The sequence below is a fragment of the Tilletiopsis washingtonensis genome (assembly GCF_003144115.1).
Source record: "Tilletiopsis washingtonensis strain MCA 4186 unplaced genomic scaffold FA09scaffold_13, whole genome shotgun sequence".
NCBI classification, from domain to species: Eukaryota; Fungi; Basidiomycota; class Exobasidiomycetes; order Entylomatales; genus Tilletiopsis; species Tilletiopsis washingtonensis.
The window spans coordinates 248,486-265,933 of NW_020312010.1; the positions used below are offsets into that span (position 1 = coordinate 248,486).

Sequence of the window (17,448 nt, forward strand, 5' to 3'; positions counted from 1 at the left end):
CACCGTCACTCATCTCATCCCAACGCCGCGCCCTGTCGTCGGCAATCGCTGTGCGAGCTGCAACACAGGACTTTGCGCACTCGAACTCCATCTCAACCCGACCTCGGCCGCTGGACGGATCAAAAGCGACGCACCCAAGATCGAGACCGCGCGTCATCCGCACCCGCCGCGCGCGCCGCGCTCCGCTGTGAGTGATGAGGCGCAGCGAGCACTGGCTTGTCGAAGCAAAAGATCGGGCTAAGCGGATGGTCATGCCCCGCAACGCTGGAGCAAGGCGACGCCGATCTGTCCTGGCTGGCTCAGGACTGCGGTGCGGACCGACGAGATCGCAGATGATGAGGCCGCTCCGCACGGCTTAGGTCGGCGTCACTTGGCTGCGGCGTCACAGATCGTCCGCATGACATGAGCTCTGATGGGCGTACAGATGTCTTGGGGTCCACTTCCGTGCTTTGGGCGTAGGCAGGAGCTCGCTCGCTCGCAGGTGATGGTCGTGGTGCGGACGTACCACAGCTCGACGAAGCGTGCAGGACAAGTCACGTCACTCTACTGCCTGCAGCTGACCATGGATGCCTTTCATTCCGCGCTCTGCAGGCATCCGACACACGACCAGGACCTCCGCTGGGCGGAGCGCGGTACCGTCGAGAGAGCAACACAGGCGCAGGAGGTGTTTGGACGCAGGCGTCTCAGGTCTCTGGCGCGTCTCCTGGCAGGAGAGGGGCTTGCACGCAGGTGAGTCGTGCTCTTCGGCGCCTTGCACGGGTGAAGACGCACATGCCTTTGCGTGCGACGGCGATGTGCACCGTACCGGCTCGCCGTGCGGTGCGGGCTGCGGCTGTGCATCCCATCCATGCTCCGCCCTCCGCGCGTTGCCGTGAGACAAGAGGCTGCAGCGAGCGGAGCGTGGCCACGAGAGCCGAGCAGCCGTGGAATGCGCTGTGTCTGCCCTCGGCCGAGGCTGACCGAGATGCTGCTGCGGCCTGGCTGGTTTCTTCCTCGGGGCGAGCCTTCTGCCAGACGCCGACAGCGCCTGGGACGGCAGATGGAGCTGTCGCTATGCTCCTGCATCTGTCGGCCTCCGCGTAGATGCAATCCAGTTCTCGACGTCGATCGGCAATCAGCATCAGGAGATGCTGCTGCGTGCTGCTGCTTCTAGCGCATCGCCACAGCGGCAGCTCGCTCGCTCCGCCAGATCTCGCAGCATGGCAGCGTCGGGCAGAAGAGCGCTCCAACCCCGACGCCGCCTGCCGTCGCCGGGAAGCTCCGCATCCCGTGCGGCGCCTACCCGCGCGCCATGGCGTTGCGGCGGCTCTCGCTGCTGAGCCTCGGCCGCCAGCTTGCTGCGCTCGCAGTTTTTGCAGGTGGAGCAGACCGACGTAGCTCGCTTTGCATGTAATATGCCGAGCTAGCCTGTCTGCTGACACGCCTGCAGTCATTTCCGACGTCGCGGGTGTCGAGCGCCGACGCGCCGCGCCGCGTGCTCGTCGACGCGGTAGCGTGCCGAGCCCTCCAGCGTGCCGAGCGCCGAGACGATCTAGCAGCCGGTGCGCTTGGTACGCCGACGCCACGCCGACGCCCGCCGTCCGGAGCGGCGGACGTCAGCACCACGACACGTCCTTGTGGCTGCGAGCTCGACTTAGGTGCGTGTCTGTGGGCGAAGCGCGGCGTCCTGTTGCGAGCGAGTTGCCCAGGGATGAGACGCGGCCGGGGCAACCGCCGCGAGACGCGAGATCGCGCCAGCGGCCAGGGGCAGCGGGCAGCACGCAGCGCAGATCTCCTTCCCTGCACTGCCCGTTCAATCTGCTGCGCTCGTGCTTTGCTGTGCTCTGCTCGCAGCAGGAGATCGGGTCGAGGCGCGGCCTGTGGTACTGCAGCTGCCGTGGCGAGGCAGACGGCAGCGCGAGCCGAGCCGCTGCACGCTGCGCTGCGAGGTCGTCTGCTGCTGCGCCGGGCATCGTCGGCGGGGCTCGGCCACCGCCGCCGCAGAAGCGCGGCGGCGGTGCTTCGATGGCATCGGCGCGCCTCGGCTGCGGCTTGGCCCGCCGCTGCGCGCCGGCGGCTTTGACAGGGCAGATTGCCCTTGGCAGGGCGGGTGCGGGTGCGGCTTACACGGATGAGGTGCCGCAGCTCGTTCGTGGCGCGAGAGAGGAGCGAAGCGGCGTGCAGCAGCGTGCATGACGGCGGCTCGCAGGCGCAGCAGACGCTGCGCTGCGCTGCCGCATGCGGTTAGTGGGGCCGGCGCGTCGCGTGGTGGTGGTGGTGCCGCCGCGTTGCTGCTCTTGTGCCTCGCTCGCGCTCTCTGCGCCGCCGCATCTGCGTGCATGCATGAGCGCGACGGCTCTTGATGCGCCCGTCGATGCTTCGGTGCGGTGCTTGAACGTTGCTGGCGGCACTGGGCCTGTGCCCGCGTGCGCCGACGTTGCTGCGCGCGGCCGCTTGCGGCGACAGCTCCCACGATGTCGCCCAGTGCGGCCGAAGTGACGGCGCCGCTGCGGTGCCAGGTTCGCTGCCAGACCCGCAACGGCGCCGCGGCCGCACCCTGCCGCCTTCGCGATGCGTGCTTACGCCGGCCGGACGAGCACGCCCGCTCGCTGGCAGACGCAAGCGGCGCGGCGCAGCGAGCGGAGGCGCCGAGTGGCGGGCTCGCGGCTCGAGGGTGTGCCGCAGCTGCAGCAGCGAGTGGAGGAAGCCAGCTCCCCTCGCTGCGGGCCGCCTGATGCGGCGCGCGCTGCTGCATCTGCGATGCGTCCGCGGCAAAGGCCTTCGCTGCATGCGTGCGACCCTCGCTGCGAGGCCACACCCTGCGTCTGGCCTCGCCGCGCCCGGCAGCGCAGCACATGCCTCCCTCTTGCCCGCCAAACCCCTCGGAGGCCGCCGTCCGCCCGTCCGCGTCCGTCGTCGCATGCGTCCGGCTGCAGAGGCGCAGCTCGTCCTTGTCTCACTCTGCCCACGCCCGCCGTCCGCTCCTTGCTGGCGGCGACGGCCCACTCCGGCGTGTGTGCCTAGACGAGCAGCTGCCTCCTGCTGCCAGCGCTGCCGCATTCGCCTCGGTATCGCTGCAGGGACCCGCCGCTGACGCTGCCCTTGCCCTGGCCCACTCGCCCCTGCTCCCACCCTCCGGTCTCGCTTGCGCCCTCTCGTCGGTTTCGTCTCACCCTCCCATCTGACACACGCCCGTTGTTGTTCTCTCCACCACCTCTACCCCCCTCTCGCTGCACCGTCGACTCGCACACCGTTGCGCATACCTCACCCTCGGCCACCTCTTCTTCTCTTCTCTGCTCGACCATGTCCTGGCGCGGCCCCAACTTTGCGCCTGTCGCCGGACCCTCGACGCTCCAGCAGCAGGGCTTCGCTGCGGGACAGGTGCCATACGCCCAGTCCTACGGCCAGTCGCCGATCCAAGGGCAGCAGCCATTCGGGCCGCCGCTGCAGCAGGCGCCGCCGCCGCACCACCCCCAGCAGCTCTCGCAGCCGCAGCACCACCAGCAGGCGCCGCAGCTGCACCCGCAGCACCCGCACCACTTCCAGTCGCCGGCGCTGCAGCAGTCGCTGCACCCGCACGCCTCGCCGCAGCCACACCTCTCGGCGCAGTTCGCCCAGCCGCCCTCCTCGCCCAGCGCGCCGTACCTCGACGGCCGCCCCGCCTCGGCCTTTGCGACGGGCTGGCAGAGCTTCCACACGCGCACCGCCAGCGCCACGTCGCCGCGCGGCCTCTACAGCCAGCAGCAGGGCCTCACGCAGGCGATGAGCGGCGTGGCGCTCTCCTCGTCGCCGGCACTGCGCGCCGCAACGATGGGCGGCAGCTCCGACTCGCCCTCGTCGCCCACGGCCGGCTCGGCGGCCGGCGGCAGCAGCGCCAGCCTGGCCTCCGCCGGCCTCACGGAGCCGTTCCGCTCGCCCTCGGCCGTGGGTCCGCGCGGCAGCCTCATCCCTCCGAACAGCTCCTACACGCACTCGAGCGGCGCGTACGGCTCGCCGCAGTACTACAACGAGCCGGGACTCGGCGGCATGCTCGGCGGCCTGCCGTCGAGCGAGAGCGCTCCGGCAGGCCTCAGCGCCGCCGTCGGAGACTCGCAGGCGTCCAACGGACGCGTCGCCGTCTCGTCGTCGCTCGCGTCCAGCGGCGCCTTCTACAACGGCCAGCCGGGCCACACGCGCGCCTCGTCGCTGGGCCAGCAGCAGATCAACGGCGACCTCGGCACGCCGGCGTCGGCGACAATGTCCATCTCGGGCCTCTCCGACTCGGCCGGCGGCAGCAGCGAGTTCGGGCCCTCGTCGTACGGTGCCGGCTCGGGCTGGCCGACGCCGCTGCGCAAGGGCCTTGGCCTGCCGGGACACCTCAATCTGACGCCCGCCAGCAGCTCCGGCAGCAATGCCCGCCTCGCACGCGCCAACCCGCCGCCGTACCGCGGCGGGCCGATTCGCGTGCTGCAGTCGTTCCCGGACAATGGCGACCAGGGCGTGCCCATCACCATCATCGCCAGCGTCAAGCCCAACTGGGCGCGCGAGGTGGGCCTCTCGCTCGTCGACGAACGCCTCGAGCGCAACGCCAACGGCGTGTCTAGCCACTTCGTCGTGCTCTTCGGCAGCACCGAGGTCGAGGCGCGCACCGAGCGTGCCGGCTCGCTCGGCGATAGCCCGCTCGAGTCTTTCAGCACGCTCGAGGGCAATGGCATGGCGTCGTCGTCGTCCTCCGGACAGCGGGACCTCGAGCTGGCCATTGTCGCCCACGCGCCGTCGTACGCGGCCGCCTCGTGGGGCGGCAATCGTGTGCCGCTGCGGCTCAAGCTCGTCTGCGATTCTGGCGAGCCGACGTTCGACCCGCTCGATGCCATCGCGACCGTCGGCGTCGAGGTGGGCGAGTTCAGCTACTGGCTACTCTCGCCGCGCGACAATCTGAGCCTCAAGCGCTCCGTCGACCAGATCGACAGCAGCGAGCACGCGGCGCTGCGTCGGCCTGCCAGCTTTCCGGCACTGCCCGAGTCTGGACCTGCGAGCGCGCTGCAGGGACAGAAGGCCGGCACCGTCGGACGAGGCCTGACACCGCGACGCCCGCTTGGCGACAGCCTGGGCCTCGGCCTCAACATGGGCCGTGGTGTGCCGCGTAGCTCAGGCTACCCGCGCGTCATGCCTTCGACCAGCGAGGCGCTCAGCCCAGAGTCCAGCGACGATGCGATGCGCCTCGGCGGCTCGAGCAGCTTCACGTTTGTGGCGCCGGGCAATGCCAGCTACGAGGCTGCGCAGCGACGAGCAAGCATTCCGGTCATGAGTGGTCCGGGAGCTCATCCTGCCGGCTCCGCCGCTGCGGGTCTGGACCGGCCTGCCTCGCTGCACGAGGGCTCTGAGCGTCGGGAAGAGGAGCATGCCGGGCTCCTGGACGGCGTGCCTCCGCTCATGCGCTCGACACAGCTGCCCGGCAACGCCACGCCCGTGACGCCAGTCAGCTCCGACCCCTCCGGCGGCGCCGACACGCCGACGCACGGACACGGCCAGAGTGTGCCGCCCAAGGAAGGCTCTCCCTCTCCGAGTCCCAGTCTGCGCGCGCATCTCGCGCTGCACGGCAACGTCGACAACATGGCCGTCGGCTGGTCTACCGACGAGTGGCGCACCGGACGCCGTCTCGTGCAGTTCTGGCGCCGACAGGAAGGCACGACGATCCATGCCATGTGCAAGCCCATCCTGCCGCATCAGTACGTGCCCAACTCCATCGTCGTCTCGTGCATCTACCGCGCCGACAAGGATCAGTGCTTCATCACCTCGGTCGACACGATCTACCTGCTCGAGGCGCTCGTGGCCAGCCGCTTCACCGTCGAGGAGAAGAACCGTATCCGGCGCAACCTCGAGGGCTTCCGCCCCATCACCGTCTCCAAGACGAAGCGCGACACGGACAACGCGGCCTTCTTCAGTCTGATCATGTCGTTCCCCAACCCCAAGCCGCGCAACATCGAGAAGGACGTCAAGGTGTTCCCCTGGCAGTCGCTGGCGCCGGCGCTCAAGAAGATCATCGGCAAGTACAGCGCCGCCGTCTCGCCGCCGGGCCCTGCGACACATGCGCTGCCCGGCGGAGCGCCGCAGCATCACATGCGCCACGAGAGCGGCAGCTCGAGCCAGCGCAGCAACCCGACGCCGCCGAGCGGGCCGCATGCTCTGCCCGAGTACGACACGTCGCGCCAGCAGACGCCGCAGCAGCACTTCAGCTACGGCGCCCTGCCTGCCTCGCACATGCAGAGCCCGAACAACGGCATGTATGCGCCGCAGCAGCCGCAGCAGAACGGCGTGCGCCGCGATCCGCTCTCCGACTTTGTCGTGTCGCCAATGACGTTTGCGCAACAGCAGCTGAGCCAGCACGAGGCGCCGCAGCAGGCGACGCTGCAGCAGCAGCACGGCGCATACTCGCAGACGCCCTATCCGCCGCCGGCTGGGCAGGAGGGCAACCAGTACCTCGCCGATGGGCTCGGCGTCGAGTTCAGTCCCGCCGCCTACCGCTCGTAGCGCTCCCATCTCTCTCTCTCCATCCTCCCACTCCTACCCGCGTACGCACGGCGCTCTCGCTTGCACCATACCCACTACTCTCGCTTGCTCAGCACCTTCATCGCCCCCTCGCTCTTGCGATCCCCAGCCTCGCCTCGCGTCACTCGAGCTCCCTGCGCCTGCCCCATCATCGAGACGCCTCTGTCTAGACCGTGCTCCCTAACCCTCGTGCCCGCACTGCTTGGCTGTACTGTTACCCACGCTCATCTCCAGCATTTCTCATACTTGATGCACCTTCTCTTGCGCGTGGTGATGAGAAGCGAGAGCGAGAGCAAGAGCGCACGTCGAGAGCGGCGCGGTGGCTTGCGTAAGCCGCGCTTGGACCCTGCATGGCCGCTGGTTCCGCGGCCGCCTCGCGGCACCGGGGGGGGGGGGGGGGAAGGGGTGCGCGCCTCCATCGAGCATCGTCCACAAGCGCAGCACCGCACCACCACGCCGCCGCCTCGTCCACCCACACTCAGTAGCCTCGCACCTTCTCCTTGAGACAAGCCCTTTCACCGCACGCGCGTCTGCTTCGTCGCCTCTGCGCTCCCCTCGCAGCCATGCCGCCGCACCGCGTCGCCATCATCGGCGGCGGGCCCAGTGCGCTCGTTACGCTCAAGACGCTCCTCGAGCTGCAGGACCGCAAGGGCGGCGCGTTCGATGTGGACGCCACGCTGTTTGAAGGGGAGGAGCAGATCGGCGGGACGTTCCGTGAGTCACTGAGCCAGGCCCCAGGCGGGCGCGCAGCACGAGCAGCGCCGCAGGCTCATCATCCATCGGCAAGCAGGCTACCGCTCATACGCAAACGGCAGCCTCGTGAGCTCCAAGCAGCTCACATGCTTCAGCGACTTTCGCATGCCGCTCGACTCTTCCGACCACATGACGCTCCCCGCCTACGTGCAATACCTCGAGGACTACGTGGCGCACTTCCGCCTGCGCCAGCGCGCCACGTTTCGCATGTCGACGCGCGTGCGCCGCGTGCGGCGAGCCGACGGCGGAGGACACATCGTGCGCTGGCGGCAACGCAGTGGAGAGGAGGACGAGGCGCACTTCGACTACGTCGCCGTCTGTGCTGGCCTGCATGTCGAGCCGGCGTTCCCGAGCATTCCGGGACTCGCAGATCCGCAACTGCCGAGCAAGTGGTGGGATGAGAAGAAGGAGGAGAGGAAGGAGAAGCAGAAGCTCAGCGACGCACAGCGGCGCATCCAGACGCTGCATTCGAGCGCATACAAGGACCCGGAGTTCCTGAAGGACAAATCAGTCCTAGTATGCGGGACAGGCGAAACGGGCATGGACTTGGCTTACGCCGCGGTCAAGGCGCCGGCCAAGAGCATCGTGCTGTCAACGAGAGATGGCTTCCTCTCCTTTCCGCACGTGCTGCAGTCCTTCTCGCTGTTTGGAGTGACGTATGACAAGGACACGCCTATCGAGTGAGTGGGACATGCCAGGAACGTCCGCGGGTCGAGGAACGCCTCACGACTGCCTGGATGCCTTCGCTGACGCTCCTTGAAGCGGTCTTATCACCAACCTCTTCGAGACAACGCACCGGAGTCGTCTCGTCGAGGCTAGCCGTCTACGCTGGCACGTCAGCGACTTTGGCGTGAAGCTGGTGCTCAAGTTCCTCACGGGCACCAGCGCGGGCTGCAATCAGTGGTGCGGCGAGCTGCCCGAGCACAAACAGGGCAGGGCATACGTGTTTCTCAACAAGAGTGCGAAGGCAATGCCCTAGTGAGTAAGCTGGCTGGTCTGCCTTGGTTGCCCTTCGATGCTGACACGATCTGCAGCCTGAACCGCGAGTGGAAGAATCGCTCTTGGCTCATGGAACGGATAGCCAAGTACATCGACCCGCCCTCGGTGCGCGATGACGAGCCTGGCATCTCCTTGGCGCCGTTCCCCGAGTACGTCGATGAAGATGGTCGAGTCGTCTTCCGCGAGAACGGACGAAAGGAGGCGGCGCGTATGCGCAACCGCATCGTCAAGCCCGACATCGTGCTCTTCGCCACTGGCTACCGCCACAGCTTCCCGTGGCTAGACTCGTCGTACGCTACGCCTCTCGACGAGGACTCTAACCTCTGCCGTGGTCTTTTCGCCTACGACGAGTGAGGCTTCGTGTCTCTTCGCGCATCTCTGCCTCTGCTGACGCCCCTCTCAGTCCCACTCTGACATTCTCCGGCTTCGTGCGTCCCGGCGTCGGTGCCATCCCTCCGCAAGCCGAGATGGAAGCGCGTCTCTGGTGTTCCGTCATCTGCGGCGAGGTGCCCGCTCCGACCTCGGAGGCATACTACAAGCTGCTGCAGCCCAAGGGCGCGCGCATCACGCACGGCGTCGACTATTCCTCCTACGTCTCGCAGCTCGCTCGGGACGTCGGCAGTCAACCTGGGCTGCTCGATCTCTGGCGCACGCATGGCTTCGACATTCTCCTCATCTACTGCTTTGCCGCGGCGTTCCCGACGCTCTACAGCCTCACCGGCCCGTGGGCCAGCGCGCAGGCGCCGCACATCACGCGCACCGAGATCCGCGAGACGATTGCGCGGCGCGGCGTGGGCGGCAATGTGCTCATGGGCGTGATCCCGATGGTCTTCTATGGCTTTGTCAACCTCGCGGCGCTCCTCCTTGAGCAGCTGCTCAACGTTGCGCAGGCACTCATGCCCAAGACGTGCCAGGCGGCCGCGCGCCAGCTGGGCTGGACGCAGCACAAGAAGATGGCCTGAGCCGCCTGTCTCTGTCACACCTCTCTCTTCCACCCATGTACCATTACGGCGCTGTGCTGCATGCATGCTTGATCTGTCTTTGTGCGAGTGAGGCAGCTCGAGAGCGGCGCGGGGCGGGGGGGGGGGGGGGGGGGGGGGGGGGGGGGGGGGGGGGCGCAGCCTCCACGTCGCGCGTGAGAAGATCCGCGGCAGGCCGCTTTGCCTGCTCCCGGCGCCCGGCGCTCTCTGCGCCTTGCTTCCCCACCCTCACCGCCCTCGCCTCTCGCCGGCCATGTCGCAGGGCGTGTCCGCCGCCGATGCGGCGCGGCTGCTGCTGCTGCCCTTCACCTTCCTCCTCTCGCTCCTCACCTCGCCCGCGCGGCGTCTCCTCCTCGCGCTCCTCTCGCTCGGGCCCATCCCGCGGCACATTGCGTTCATCATGGATGGCAATCGTCGTTGGGCCACCTCGCAGCCCATCCCGCTCCCCGTGCGCGCAGGACACATCAGCGGCTTCTCCGCACTCAAGACGGTGCTCGAGGCGTGTCTCGAGCTGCGTGGTCTCGACACGGTGACGGTGTACGCATTCGCCATCGACAATTTCAAGCGCAGCGAAGAGGAGGTGCAGGCACTCATGGGCCTCGCGAAGCGCAACCTCATGGAGCTGGCCGGGCACGGCGAGCTGCTGGCGCGCCACTCGGTGCGCCTGCGCATCGTCGGGCGCCGCAAACTGCTGCCGCCCGACGTGCGTGCTGCCGTGGAACGAGTGGAGGAAGTCACTCGGCGCAACCATCGCGCCACGCTCAACGTGTGCATTCCGTATGCGTCGCGCGACGAGATGGCAGGGGCGGTGAGGGAGCTGGTGGCGGACACGCTGTCGAGCAAGGCAGAGGCGGAGGAGGCAGATAGAGGCATCACGTGCGATGCCCTCGAGGCTCGCATGATGCTGGCACACTCGCCGCCCGTCGATGTGCTCGTGCGCACGTCGGGCGTGTATCGCTTGAGCGACTTTATGCTGTGGCAGGTGAGTCGCCCCCGCCCCTTCTCCTTTGGCATACGCTCACTCACGTCACGCGCTGCGCGCAGTGCGCCGAGCACACGCACCTGCACTTCACCAAGCGCTACTGGCCGCTCTTTGGCCTGCGCGAGCTCGTGCCCATCATCCTCGACTACCAGCGCGCCGAGTTTCGCAGGCAGCTGTGGGAGTGGGCGCGGTAGTAATGCGACGCCACATGAGAGAGCAGAGCGGCGCGGCGCAGAGAGAGGGCTAGGCGTCTCATTGGTGCGTCGCGAGAGAGTACTGTTACATTCGCCGAGGCGCGGTGATGGGGGTAGTGTGACGGCGGTAGGCGGCGTGGAGAAGGGATGGGGGAAGCGCACGAGCCGGGCGCGCTTCATGGGAGTGAAGCCGCACAGCTCTGCAACAGAAAGAGGAAGAGCGAGGCTTGGCGGCGGCGCAGGCGCGCCTCGCGATGAGAAGAGGAAGAATGAGGGATGCGTGCGAGACCTGAAGAGGCTGAGAGGTGGAAGATAGTGGATCATTGCACTGCGGGGAGCGCAACGGTCAGCAGGGCCTCAAGCGATGACAAGAGCAGGACATGACGCACAGTAGAGCGGCTGCACGTCGCTCGTGGCAAACGAGCTGGCGCAGTGGGGGCACTTGCGCTGGCGCGTCTGGATGCGCGCGTCGATGCAGCTGGAGCAGAACGTGTGCAGGCACTTGGTGATGATGCGGTCGCGGTAGCGGTCCTTGCATGCCGAGCAGCGCAGCAGCGACTGTGGGCAGAGCGGCGTCAGCGTCGAGAAGCACGCATCTCGAGCGGTACGAAGGGGGCAGGGGACTCACGTTGAGATAGTCGACCTGCGTGTCCGCATCGGACGTAGAAGTCTTGCGCGCCTTGATGGCGCTGCCCGCAGCTGAGGCACTGGCCAGCGCAGTCGAGGCCTCGAGGTCGCGCTTGGCTTTCTCGAGGTCCTTCTCCAGACGCACACGCGCCTCTCGCTCCCTCGCCAGCGCGCGCGTCTCCTCGCTCTGCTGCGGGAACAATGCCGCCAGTCTGGCCTCGGCGTGCGTCTTGGCGCGCAACGCCTCGGCCTCGCGGATGCGGATGAGCTTGGCGTCTCGTTCGGCCTCGACGAGCTTTGCGGCTTGCTCATCCATCGCGCGTCGACGCAGTGCGCCCTCGCGCTCGCCGGCGGCCAGCTGCGCAATGAGCAAGCGCTCGGCGTCGGCAGCGCGCTCCAGCGCCTTGCCTTGGCGCTCCGCCGTGCGCAGCGCAAGCTTGCGCTCCGCATCGACTGCGTCCTTTGCGCGCATCGCGGAGAAGTACTTGTTGTCCGCTTTGGACTTCTCCGTCGTCAGACGCAGCAGCTTGTCCTCGGCGTGCACCACGTCGAGGACTTTAGCGTTTGCGAGGCGCTCGACATCGGCATACGCGGCACTCAGGCGATCAACCTCGTCGCACAGCGCCGTCGTGCTCTCGGCAGCGGCGTCGAGCTCCAGACGCATCGTGGCGACCTTCTGCGTGTAGTCCTGCAGGCGGCTCTGCACGTCTTCGCCCGAAGAGGCACCCTCGAGAAGCGCCTTGAGTGCATCGAGCTGCTCTTGCAGCGACGCAGCGCGAGCGATGAGCTCAGCCTCGGTCGTGCTAGAGGAGCGAGCGTCGAGCTGCCGCTTCAGATCGGCGGCTTCGTTCTCGGCGGCTCTGCGAATCACAAGCAATGAGCAACTCTCCAAGGCGGGCTCATCGTGCAACTCACTTCAATCGGCTCTGCAGCTCCTCGATCAGCGCCACGTCGTCCTCGCCCTGTGCGCCGCGTGCCCGCTGCAGCGCCGCCTCATCGCCCGAACGCGCAGCAAGCGTCATGTGTGCTCTTCGCACTTCAGAGCGCAGCGTGGCGATGCGATCCTCGCGTGCGTTGAGCAGCGCCTTCATCTCGTCGACTTGCGTCAGCTTGACGTTCTCTCGTTGTCTTCGCTCCGAGAGCTCTGCCGACAGGTCGTCTCGCTGTCCGCGCAGGCGCGCCACGTCCGCCTCGTGTGCCTTGAGCGCAGAGCGAAGCTCCTCGAGCTGCCCCGAGACCTCTTCTTGCGCAGTCGTGCTCTTCTCGATCAGCTGGGTGCGCAGCTCCGTGTTCTCCTCCTCGACACCCTCAAGCACGCGCTTGGTGCGCTCCATCTCCTCGAGCGCAGCCATAAAGTGCGTGTGCAGCTCGCGGTAGCAGGGCGTCTCGAGCATGCGTTCGTCGGGCATGCATGCAATCTCCCGGCGCAGCTGCTCAGCCTCTTCTCGCGCAGCTTGCAGCTGGGCACGCAGAGCGTCGCCCTCGTCGAGACGCAGCATCGCCTCGGCGAGGGCATCAGAGACTTCCTGCGCGGCGGCATTGCGCTCGGCCTCGAGATCGGCGGGAGTGATGGCAGCGCCAGCCACGCCATTGGGCAGCAGCTGGACCGGCTTGCGCTCCTCTTCAGCCTGCTTTGCTTCTTGCGCGGCGACTCGTTGCCGCTCCGCCTCGGCAGCGGCTTCCCTAGCGTTCTCTTCCTCTTCCTTCGGCCGCTCTGTCTTGCGCACAGTGGGACTTGCGAGACGATCGGCTCGCCGCTCCGCCTTGCGCAGCGCTGCGGTCAAGTGCTCGAGATCGTCGCTTAGCCGCGCGCGCTCAGAGACGACAGAAGTGAGCTGCGAGCGAAGTGTGGCGCTCTGATCGAGAATGCCACCAGTCAGCACAGCAAAAGCATGATCCTGACCCAAGACGCACCTCGCTGGACAGCTCGGAGAGCCGCGAGTGAAGCGAGGCCTGGTCGAGTGCCGCGCCGCCTTGCGAAGCGACCTGATGCAGCGCTCTCCGCACAGCTGCGCAGCGCTGCTCGATGGAGCCAAAGCTAGAGCCAGACGCTCTGGACGCGAGGACTGATCGTGGCGCAGGTGAGCGGGAGCTCCCTCAGCTAGCAGCGTCACACTCACTGCTGCGCTCCTTGGAGAGGTCCGCATCGTTTGGGCTCAGCCGTTGCAGATCTTGCAGGAGCTGGAGAGGCAAGTGTGAGCTGCTGAGCTGGCTGTCGCAAAGAGGCGCTGCTGCGCACGCTGCGCAACCATCGGCACAGCGACTGAGAAGCCAGGAACGCGACTCACAGTGTCCCACAGGGAGCGCCACTCCTCGCAGGAGCGCTGCGTGTCATCCCAGGACGCCTGCAGGCTCGATGCTCGCCGCTCGGCGCGCGCGAGGTCCCGGCGCGCCTCGAGCAGATGCCGGTAGATGGCCTCCTTGCGGTAGACCTGATGCGAAGGTGTGAGCCGGCTGATCCCGCCATGGCGCACGCATCGCCCGGCACTCACATCTAGGCCGCGATAGGCCGGCTCGTCTGCCTCGTCGTCCTCTGCTGCGCCATTGCCGTTGGCTGCCGCATCGTGCGTCGGTGCGTGGAGGTGCGGGCGCTTCGACGAGGCTGCGCCGGCGTCTGCGGCGCCGTCGAGGGCCGAGATGGAGCGTTTGAGGGCCGTCGTCATGCCGGGGTGCGGAAGAGTGACGGCCGGAGCTACGCGCGACCGCGCTTGGGCGGCGGTGGAGATGGGTCCCTCAGCACGGCGGAGAGTGGCGAGCGCCAGGCAGCGGATGGAGCGAAGGAAGGACGGGAGACGAGCACGTGTGGTGGTGAGGCGGACAGTGCGAGACGAGCGGGAGAATGCACAGATGCGCGAGAGAGACGATCGACGGCGGTGCGCAGGTGGTGGTGTGTGGTGCGCGTTGGTGTGGGCAGAGGGAAGGGAGGAGGAGGAGCGTCGAGGCGACGGCGAGGTGCGACCTGCAAATGCCTCGAGCAGAGCGCCGCGCCAGGCAAAGCCACGTGGCCGGGCCGGAATAGAGCGCGCGCAGGATTGCTAGTGTTCCCACGCCGGCGATAATCAGGCGCGCCGCCAGAAATGAAGCTTGCGCCTGGCCCTCCTGCTGCAACTCCGCCTGCATCTTCCTGGCCCTCTCCTCCACGCCCTCGCTGCCCCTGCCCCCACATGGCCCGCCCCGTCACATGCCGCACCTGACAAGCGTGCCTTCCCTCCTCCATCTCGCCTGCCGTCGCCTCTCCTGTGCCGCCCGCGCCCGCGCCCCGCTGCGCGCCAACCCGCGGCCCCTCTGCACCTCCACTCCCCTCTTGCTGCGCGCCATGTCCTCCAGCGCCTCCGCCCGTGGCGCAGCCAGCACCATGGCGCTGCCCGACTCGATCCTCATCACGCAGCTCGCCGTGCGCATGCACGTCGGCGTCGACGGCTGGGAGCGGCTGCAGGCCCAGCCCGTCAACATCGACGCTCGCGTCCACACCGACGTCAGCCAGGCGGGGCGCAGCGACCACCTGCCGCACTCGATCCACTACGGCATCCTCGTCAAGGAGCTCGAGAAGCACTGCGCCGAGAACCGGTACCGCAGCCTCGAGGCGCTCGCTGTGAGTGCATGTTCTGCTACTGCATCTCGCTGCACAGCATGACAGAAGGGCTGGATGCTGCGCTGAGGCGCATACGCAGCAGCTCTGACGCTCTTGACGGCACAGGAAGGCCTGGCAAAGGTCTGCATCTTCACCTGTAAGGCGCCGCGCATCACGCTGCGCGTCGAGAAGCCCCGCTCGTTGCTGCACGCCCACTCGGCCGGCGTCTCCATCATCCGCAGCGCCGACGACTACGTCTCCAAGTCGGGCGCCTCGCCGCGCGCTCTCTTCGATGCAGCAGGCCCGCCAGCAGACCGCGCTGAGACTGCTGCGCTCGAGCTCGTCGGAGAGGCGGGCGCCGAGGACACCGTCTTTGTGCGCGACCTCTCCATCTCGACGATCCTCGGTGTGAACCCGTGGGAGCGCGTCGATCGACAAATCGTCCTCTTCAACCTGCTCGTGACGCCCGGTGCTCGCTCGAAGCGCTCAGTGGGCGTCACCGTCGACAAGGTCACGCGTCCACAGAACTACCGCACTCTCGTGCGCGCCGTGACTGCTTACGTGGAGCGCACCAACTTCAAGACTGTCGAGAGTCTGGCGACTGCCGTTGCGCGCGTCGCGGTGCTCGAGAATGGCGTGGAGCGGATACGCGTGCGCGTCGACAAGCCGAGCGCCATCATGTTTGCGCAGGCCGCGGGCGTGGAGGTGGATCGCGATCGCGAGTTCTTTGAGCGCGAGGCGATTGAAGAGGCCAGAGGACCGGCGCAGGTGCCGGTGCCTGCGCCAGCTGCTGCTGTCGTCGACTCGGTGCTCTCCGCCTCGCACCAGACGCGCATCGAGCAGACGGCTACGGTCGCTGCGCCCGCGCCCGACGTTGGTGCTGCAGCAACGACTTCACGCCCGACTGCTGCGCCGCCTGCCGATGCGCCGTGGCACGTCGTCGCCATTGCCCTGGGCTCGAACTTGGGCGATCGCGCGGCGCACATCGAGCGGGCAGTGCAGGCACTCGCGAGCGCGCCTGGCTGCCGCCTCGTGGACACTAGCTTCCTGTACGAGAGCAAGCCACTGTACTACGAGGACCAGCCGCTGTTCCTCAACGGCGCCTGCCGGGTGAGTGTTCACCTTGGCATCTCCTTCCGCTTCGCTGATCATGTCTCGCACAGATCGCAACACAACTGGCGCCGCTCGAGCTCCTCGCTCTGACGCAGTCGATCGAGACGTCTCTCGGGCGCGACAAGCGCGGCGTGCCCGTCAAGGGTCCGCGCATCGTCGACCTCGACATCATCTTCTACGACCGCCTCGAGTTCGAGACGCCCACTCTGACGCTTCCTCACCCTGGCGTGGCCGAGCGCGAGTTCGTGCTGCGACCGCTGGCCGACATCCTGCCGCACTACCGCCACCCGAGCAGCTCGCGCACCGTCGCACAGCTGCTTTCCATCCTCGTCAACTCTGAAGGCTACGATGGCTCGGGCGACATCTACCGCGTCCTGCCTCTGCCCGTCGACGCCAGCGCGGCAGCCAGTGGCTCTACATCCACGCAGTGGGAGTGGGGCCGTCGCACGTACGTGATGGGTATTCTCAACGCTACGCCCGACTCCTTCTCCGATGGTGGCGACCACGCCGGTGTCGCGGAAGCACTCGCGGCTGCTCAGCGCATGGTTGAGCAAGGCGCAGACATGCTCGATGTGGGCGGCATGAGTACGGCGCCGCAGGCCGTTGAGGTCAGCGCAGAGGAAGAGGCGGCGCGCGTCGTGCCCGTCATCAAGGCTTTGCGAAGCGCAGGCATCGAGACGCCCATCTCGATCGATACGTTCCGCGCCAGCGTCGCACGCGCTGCACTGGAGGCAGGCGCCACTGCTGTCAACGACGTCTCGGGCGGCCTGCGCGATCCTGCCATTCTCGACGTCGTGCGCGAGGCCAGCTGCCCTTACATTCTCATGCACATGCGCGGCACGTCCAAGACGATGTCCTCTGCTGCCCACACCACGTACGCAGGCGGCGACGTGGTGGGCGGCGTGGCGCGCGAACTGGTGCAGCGTGTCGATGCGGCACTGCGAGCCGGCGTCAGACGGTGGAACATCGTGCTTGACCCGGGCGTCGGATTCGCAAAGGACGCACAGGGCAACGTCGAGCTGCTGCGACACCTCAATCGTCTCACTGCAGGCGGTCTCAACGGTGCTCTGGCATCCACGACGGCCGGCTCGCGCGCGACAAGCGTGCCTCCTTCGCCGATCCTCGGTCCCTCCGACGCCGACGCATCTCCTCTCTCCTCGCTCGACGCAGCGCAAGATGCATTCGCACCACACACGGCACTCACGTCGTTCCCGGTGCTGCTGGGACCGAGCCGCAAGCGCTTCCTGGGCACCATCACCGGCAAGACGGAGCCGAAAGCGCGCGTGTACGCGACGGCTGCAGCTTGCGCGGCTGGCATCGCTGCGGGCGTAGACGTGCTGCGCGTGCACGACGTCGAGCCGATGCTCGACGCTGCGCGCGTCAGCGACGCTATCTTCCGTGCACCGCTGCCGCTGCCGAAGTCGTGAATGAAGCTACGGAGGACCGTGGTGGAGGGCCAGGAGCAGGGACAGAGGCGAAGACTAGTTATAGACACAACACTACACTCGACAATAGCAAATGCAGTAGACCGGCCCTCGAGATGATGCTTCGTCTTCTTGAGCTCTGTCAGACCTTGAGATTGCGCGGAGAAGGAGGTGTTGGGCTGCACACGGCGCGAGCTCAAGGACGTAGGACGGCGCCCCTCGGCGTCGGCGTCGGGCCGCCGTCGGGGCACCGCGGCTCCGGCGCTAAAGGTCGAGTTAGTCCCCTGTGACGCCACTC

At 67.5% G+C, this 17,448-nt stretch overlaps 7 protein-coding genes across 7 annotated transcripts; 5 read left to right on the forward strand and 2 right to left on the reverse strand.

The window, feature by feature from the left end:
• Nucleotides 1–1,612: 1,612 nt before the first annotated feature.
• On the reverse strand, nt 1,613–2,233 carry FA09DRAFT_50894 (hypothetical protein). Its single transcript, XM_025745694.1, has one exon. The coding sequence runs from the start codon at nt 2,171–2,173 to the stop codon at nt 1,793–1,795; it is 381 nt and encodes a 126-aa protein (XP_025597630.1). The 5' UTR covers nt 2,174–2,233; the 3' UTR covers nt 1,613–1,792.
• A 501-nt stretch (nt 2,234–2,734) lies between these two features.
• On the forward strand, nt 2,735–3,178 carry FA09DRAFT_50907 (hypothetical protein). Its single transcript, XM_025745695.1, has one exon. The coding sequence runs from the start codon at nt 2,768–2,770 to the stop codon at nt 3,071–3,073; it is 306 nt and encodes a 101-aa protein (XP_025597631.1). The 5' UTR covers nt 2,735–2,767; the 3' UTR covers nt 3,074–3,178.
• A 2,393-nt stretch (nt 3,179–5,571) lies between these two features.
• FA09DRAFT_290986 (hypothetical protein) lies at nt 5,572–6,015 on the forward strand (the record flags this gene model as incomplete). The annotated part of the gene is made up of 1 exon (XM_025739969.1): nt 5,572–6,015. A coding segment is annotated over one exon (444 nt), but the record flags the coding sequence as incomplete, so codon positions are not given.
• Nucleotides 6,016–6,937: 922 nt separating this feature from the next.
• FA09DRAFT_330521 (FAD/NAD(P)-binding domain-containing protein) lies at nt 6,938–9,299 on the forward strand. The gene is made up of 5 exons (XM_025742636.1): nt 6,938–7,221; nt 7,298–7,940; nt 8,023–8,238; nt 8,295–8,609; nt 8,663–9,299. The coding sequence occupies exons 1-5, from the start codon at nt 7,071–7,073 to the stop codon at nt 9,219–9,221; spliced, it is 1,884 nt and encodes a 627-aa protein (XP_025597633.1). The 5' UTR covers nt 6,938–7,070; the 3' UTR covers nt 9,222–9,299.
• Nucleotides 9,300–9,478: 179 nt separating this feature from the next.
• On the forward strand, nt 9,479–10,699 carry FA09DRAFT_330522 (Di-trans-poly-cis-decaprenylcistransferase). The gene is made up of 2 exons (XM_025742637.1): nt 9,479–10,221; nt 10,284–10,699. The coding sequence occupies exons 1-2, from the start codon at nt 9,493–9,495 to the stop codon at nt 10,413–10,415; spliced, it is 861 nt and encodes a 286-aa protein (XP_025597634.1). The 5' UTR covers nt 9,479–9,492; the 3' UTR covers nt 10,416–10,699.
• FA09DRAFT_361178 (BRE1-domain-containing protein) lies at nt 10,460–13,970 on the reverse strand. The gene is made up of 8 exons (XM_025745319.1): nt 13,535–13,970; nt 13,331–13,474; nt 13,163–13,223; nt 12,957–13,108; nt 11,958–12,898; nt 11,044–11,902; nt 10,805–10,973; nt 10,460–10,743 (listed from the first exon to the last, which is right to left on the reverse strand). The coding sequence occupies exons 1-8, from the start codon at nt 13,703–13,705 to the stop codon at nt 10,736–10,738; spliced, it is 2,505 nt and encodes an 834-aa protein (XP_025597635.1). The 5' UTR covers nt 13,706–13,970; the 3' UTR covers nt 10,460–10,735.
• Nucleotides 13,971–14,162: 192 nt separating this feature from the next.
• Nucleotides 14,163–17,260, forward strand: FA09DRAFT_330523 (Dihydropteroate synthase). The gene is made up of 3 exons (XM_025742638.1): nt 14,163–14,634; nt 14,740–15,723; nt 15,777–17,260. Exons 1-3 carry the CDS (start codon nt 14,224–14,226, stop codon nt 17,151–17,153), a joined length of 2,772 nt encoding a protein of 923 aa, XP_025597636.1. The 5' UTR covers nt 14,163–14,223; the 3' UTR covers nt 17,154–17,260.
• Nucleotides 17,261–17,448: the final 188 nt, after the last annotated feature.